The 5,608-nt window shown below is 37.3% G+C and overlaps 1 protein-coding gene across 4 annotated transcripts in view; it reads left to right on the plus strand.

Annotated features, from left to right (window-relative positions):
* MDM4 (Mdm4 p53 binding protein homolog (mouse)) overlaps positions 1-5,608 on the plus strand; it is a 64,985-nt gene that overhangs the window by 42,814 nt on the left and 16,563 nt on the right. For 2 of the 4 annotated variants that reach the window (XM_006887900.1, XM_006887901.1), the window contains 2 exons: positions 1,673-1,806; positions 3,433-3,488. The exons of the other annotated variants lie outside the window; for them this stretch is intronic. In XM_006887900.1, the coding sequence (XP_006887962.1) occupies positions 1,673-1,806; positions 3,433-3,488 (190 nt within the window). The remainder of the gene's footprint in view (positions 1-1,672; positions 1,807-3,432; positions 3,489-5,608) is intronic. 4 annotated transcript variants of the gene reach the window in all.

A 5,608-nucleotide genomic window follows, 5' to 3' on the forward strand; every position in this document is an offset into this window, starting at 1 on the left:
AGAAGAATTATTGATGCCTTTGAGCTTTGGTGCTGTGGAAGAGTATTGAATATCCCATGGACCACCTAAAGAACAAGCAATACGTCTTGGAGAAAGTGCAACCATGGTATTCCCTGGTGACAAAGATGATAAAGCTATGTCTTAACATACTTTAGGGTCCGGTTCTTGGAAAAAAGACTTCACACTTGTGGTGGTAGATGGTCTTTGCAAGAGAGGAAGACCCTCAACAATATGGATTGACACAGTGATTGTAATAGTGGGCGTAAGTATATCAGCAATGACAGGATAGGTTAGGGTTTAGATCCCTTGTTCATCAGTTTGCTGTGAGTCATAGTCGAGTGAGTGGCACATAACAACAGTGATGTAGTTTTGCTCAGTTCTGTAGGGTCTTGATTTGTTAGACTTCAACATAGAACTTTCTCCTGCTTCCTCCTGTAGATGCTTCTCCTCCTCTTATTTTCCCCCAGTTTATTAGGTTGATTAGATATAAGAGCTAAACTAATCTGTTAATACTGGAACGTGGCATTCTGGGATTAGGGAGTATCCTGGCAGTTGTTATCTGTGCTTTTGTACATAATGGAAGCAATGTTGGAATAATCTATGCAAATCTATAATACTTTACTGAGAGATTAGAGCCGAGAGATAGCAGCTTCGTTATGTGATATAACAAGTCCACTTAGTTCACTGAGTGGGAATGAAAAATGTTTTTATTTCATTTTTTAAGGATATCTATCAGAGCAAAACATTTTTTTTTTCAATCAAATTAATTGTCAGAAGGTGCATAGCCTGCGGACGATATGGTAAAGGTTGTATTACAAGCATCATCTACATTTAATAACTTAAAAAACTTTTTTTCTTAAGTTTTGTTGCTCTCCCCCATTCTCATTGTGTTTCTTATGATCATTCTCATACATGTGTCTTGATCTGTGATCACTATATTACCCTGGCTTTTCTTGATAACTTTTTAAAATTGTGAGTTTGTTAGTGTTCCTTTCATTTTGTGAGCTGAGTAAAACAGCCAGATAAACTCATAGTCTGTTTAATAAACACTTAGAGTTAGGTTTTGTGCACGTATAGTTCTGATGGCTATTAAATGCAGCACTTCATTTGCTAAAAGAATGTTCATTCAAAGCAGAGAGAGGTTGTTTATTGGCTCATCAACTTGGAACATATTTGTATGATATATGTATATTTAAAATTGACCATTTCCCATAATAGAACAGGTTTTTCTGAAGAGGAAAAAAAAAGAGAAAGAATTCAAGGAAATGCTAAATCTGTTCATCCCTTTTCTTATTTGGTTATTACATGTCTATGGTAAGAGGACGAAACATGTTGATGTTCAAATGGAATGAGTGAATGAACCTCGCAGTTGGAGCAGCTGTCCTGCTTAAGATGCCCTGCACAATTACTGACACTCATGTCCATAAATAAGAGTTGTCTCTTTCTTCATCAAACTCTCCTTTATCTCTCAGAATTTTTAATTTAATTTTTTTTTTAATTTTATGATTGTTTGTGTGTGTACCACAAATCACATCTGACTGGTACAGGAGGAGATTTCCCCTCCTTCTCCAGCAGAGCATCTGGTGGATTCAAACTGTGTACCTCTCTGGGGGAAAAAATTATTTTGACAGCAGTTGGCCAGCTCTGTTCACGGCGCTTTATTCCCTTTCAGGTCATGCGGTACCTTGGTCAGTATATAATGATGAAGCAGCTCTATGATCAGCAGGAGCAGCACATGGTGTACTGTGATGGAGATCCTCTGGGGGATCTACTGGGACGTCAGAGCTTCTCCGTGAAAGAGCCGAGGTAAAAAGAGCGAGGGTTTGTATGGGTGATGGTACCCAGTTATTTAACTTCTTAGGTTCTTTACTTGTTTCATCAACAAATATTCCAGGGGCTTCATGTGTATAGTGAGGTTGAGAATACAGTGGTGAGCAGCGTAGACATTGTTCCTGGGTCGGTGGCTCTGACAGTGTAAGGAGACGTTACTTAGCACACTGGTGCAGAGTAAGAAGTTTTAGTCATCGCGGAAGATTCCTTGAGAAAGTGACGTAAGCTGAGAGGTCAAAGAGAAGTATTGGTTGCAGAGAGCTTCAGGCAGATTGAGTATCTTGTATAAAAGCCTGGGTAAGAGACAGCTTGATGTAACTAGGCAAAGATTTTATAGAATACTTGATGGAAAGGGAGGAAGAGTGAGTTGACAAGAGAAAGGACTGAGCAGTTTGAGGTTGGCAATCATGAACTTAATAAGAATCACAAATCTGACTTATTTGTGACTCTTCAGCTTCATGGGGGGGGGCGGTGTATAAGGTCATTAGTGTATACATGCACAAGCTTGTTGTTTTGTGCTTTGAGTCTAAACCAACTTCTAGTGAGTTTTCAGAGGCAGACGGTTGCATGGGCGGAGATTGCTTATCCTTCTCCTGCGGAGCAGCTGCTGAATTGAACCTTTGGGACTGCAGTGCAGCTTCTTACTAGGCCACGAGTGCGCCCTATAATTGACTTGTTAGTAGTGAGAAACCACTGTTACCATCCAGATTCTCTGGCTTTGTAATGACTGTTTCTTCTGACCTTATTTTATCTCCTTTTGAGAATTCCCTCTACCCTGCCCTGCACCCCAATAAAAAATGTGAAATTTAACTCTTGGAAAAGGAGAAATACTTTCCAAAAGGATTTTCCCTATTTGGATTAGCACTAGACAATGAAATAAACAGTTAGGTTTTCCCATGGGCTAAAGTATAACAAGGCCACAGGCATTACAATATTGATATTTAAAAGTCCGATAGGGTAACAGTGTCGGTCTGGAGACTAAGGTGCACCTGATCCAGGCCATGGTCTTTGCAATTACTTGCTATGCATCCAAGAGCTGGACAGTAACTAAGGATGAAACAAGAAAATTTGATGCCTTTGTGTTGTAGTGCTGGAGGAGAGTGTTGAACATACCCTGGGACTGCCAGGAGAACAAACAAGATTCGCCCTGGAGAGGGTGAAACCAGGCTTCTCCTTAGAGGAAAGGATTCTGAAGCGTCATCTGACATACTTTGGACATGTTGCAAGGAGGGACCAATCTTTAGAGATGGACATCATCAAGCTTGGAAGGGTGGAGGGATAGCACAAGAGAGGAAGACCCTGAATGAGATGGATTGACTCAGTGATTAGACAAACGGGATTAGGTCTATCAGAGACGATGATATGGCTCAGGATAGGGCAGGTTTTGGAGTTAATGTACCTAGGGCCACTGTGAGTTGTAGATGTCTTGATGACACTCAACAACAGCAACAATAGGAGAAAAAAAATTCTACCTCTCCATACCTTTGAAAGGTGGGAGATTGCGTGTCAGAAATACATTTAACATTTGATGAAAAACTATTAATATCTTCAGAGTGGAATTTGGGGTTATTAATTTTTTTTTTTATTGTCTGCTTTTAACAGCCCTCTCTATGATATGCTAAGAAAGAATCTTGTCACTTTAGCCACTTCTGCTACAGGTATGTCACATCGTATTTCCTCAGTTTGTATCACAGCCTTGAGTTCAAGGGGTCAAATGGTGGGAAAACAAGGAGGCCCAAAATGGAAATGGAATGCTTCCAGAATGTTACTACTGTGTTATTTTAACTTTCTGCTGTGAAACATTTAAAACATGGAAAATAGAGTAGTACAGTTAATGCCCACATCCTACACTTGGTAGTTATTCACATTTTGTCACATTTGCTTCATCTCTTTCTACATACTTAAAGCTTTTGTTTTAACAGGTAAGACTTTTTTCCCTTCAAAGAGAACTATGACACTATTACACCTATCAAAGTGAAGAATAGCACAAAGTTGATAATAATTTCATAACGCTATCTAGCAGCTTTTATGTATTGCTTTATCTGGTTATTTCAAAAATTATCTCTCACTTTTGACTTGTTCCAATCAGAATCCAAAGTCCACACATCGTATTTGGTTGATATGATTATTAAATATATTTATTCTACAAAATATGTATCCTTTTTCTTTTCATACTTTTTTTTAAGAAATGAGCCATTTGTCTTGAATCATTCTAGAATTTACATGTTCTATCCTTATCCTGTTCAGTGTGTTTCTTTTCCCCCTTTATTGTTGGTAAACTATGAGTGAGAGCTTAGTGATTAAAGAGACTCAGCTTTAAATGATTTTGAAAAGAAACTTCATAGATATTTCTTTGCATTTATGTTGCAAGAGTCATGTCAAGTCTGTCTTTTTTGATGTTAAGATTCTGTGGGCTAAGGTTGTGTTAACCTTGTCCATCTGCTGTAAGAGCCCTCCGAGAATCTTTTACCTCCTGGTTAAAAACCACTGTCCATTCAATTCCAACTCTTAGCAACCCTCCAGGACAGAGCAGACTTGCTCCATAAGATTTCCAAGGCTATAAATCTCTTTGGAAACAGACTGCCACATCTTTCTCCCTCTCAGTGCCTGGGCTTGAACTGCTGACTTTTCAGTTAGCAGCCAAACACTTAGCCACTGTGCCACCAGAGCTCTCTTTTAGTTTTTAGTTGTAGTGCTTTATGTTCAAGTGCCACTTGTCTCACCTTTTGCTTGGTTTCATATCTTTTAAATATTGCCCTTTGAGTTCAGTTTATTATTAGCTGTGTGCAGAAAAATGACTGCCTTGGGGTGTGAAGTCTCCAAGGTGATGTGTGCTAAAAAAGTGATAAGAATAAACTGGATATAGTTGTAATCTTATTTATCACATAATGAAACTTTTTCCTCTCCATTTCTCCTTGAAGGAAGCCCTTTTGTGGACATCAAATTAGATTTTCAGTAGCATTGTGCTTTGAATAAAGCCCAAGTTTGTAATCTCTTTAGACTTGATAGTTTACTGAAATAAATAGATTGGAAAGAATTCATCCCTAATAAAGTTTATATTTTAAAGTGAGGGAAGAAGACGTTGCTGTTTATGTTGAAACATGATTTACTGAAAATGAATTTTGAAGCTTGTTAGTTTTATTGAGCCATTTGTCCACAGCAGAATACCCACTTCAGGTAGCTGTAAATTTCTTTTTGAGAGGAAGGCCTCATAGATTTATTGAAATTGAGTAATTTGTGTCGAGAATGGTTTCCTAAGATAGTCATGAAAGGCCTACATGGAAGATTCTGTAATTAACAGTCTACTCTTGCAGTAATGTTTTCTGATTGGTCTGTTCTCTGAATAGCTAGAGTATGTATAATTCTCACAGACTTTTCTTTCTCATTTTCTTGTACTTTTCTCTGCAGGATTTTTATGTATATATATATATACACCTGATATTTAATATATACCTTATGTGTGTATATATATAATTTATCCATACATAATGCATATAATATATGCATATTATAGAGAGTATTTTTATTTTAATTGATTCTTACAGCATCGTTAGGAAGGCTTAGAAATAAATGGAAATTTTGTTTAAAAAATTTTGTTTAAAGAAAAATCTTTAATAGTTGAATGACTTGCTTAATATCACACTATTGATAAGTGGGTGAATCTCAGATTTCTGGCAAACCTTTGCTTAAATAGCATGTCCCCTAATTTGTGTTTTGTAGCACTTTTCTCAGAATATTAAATTTTTTTTAAACTTTTTTTTTTAAATTTTTTTAATTA

This window comes from Elephantulus edwardii, unplaced genomic scaffold (assembly GCF_000299155.1).
Source record: "Elephantulus edwardii isolate Elephantulus edwardi_28Jun2011 unplaced genomic scaffold, EleEdw1.0 scaffold00063, whole genome shotgun sequence".
In the NCBI taxonomy this organism is placed as follows: Eukaryota; Metazoa; Chordata; class Mammalia; order Macroscelidea; family Macroscelididae; genus Elephantulus; species Elephantulus edwardii.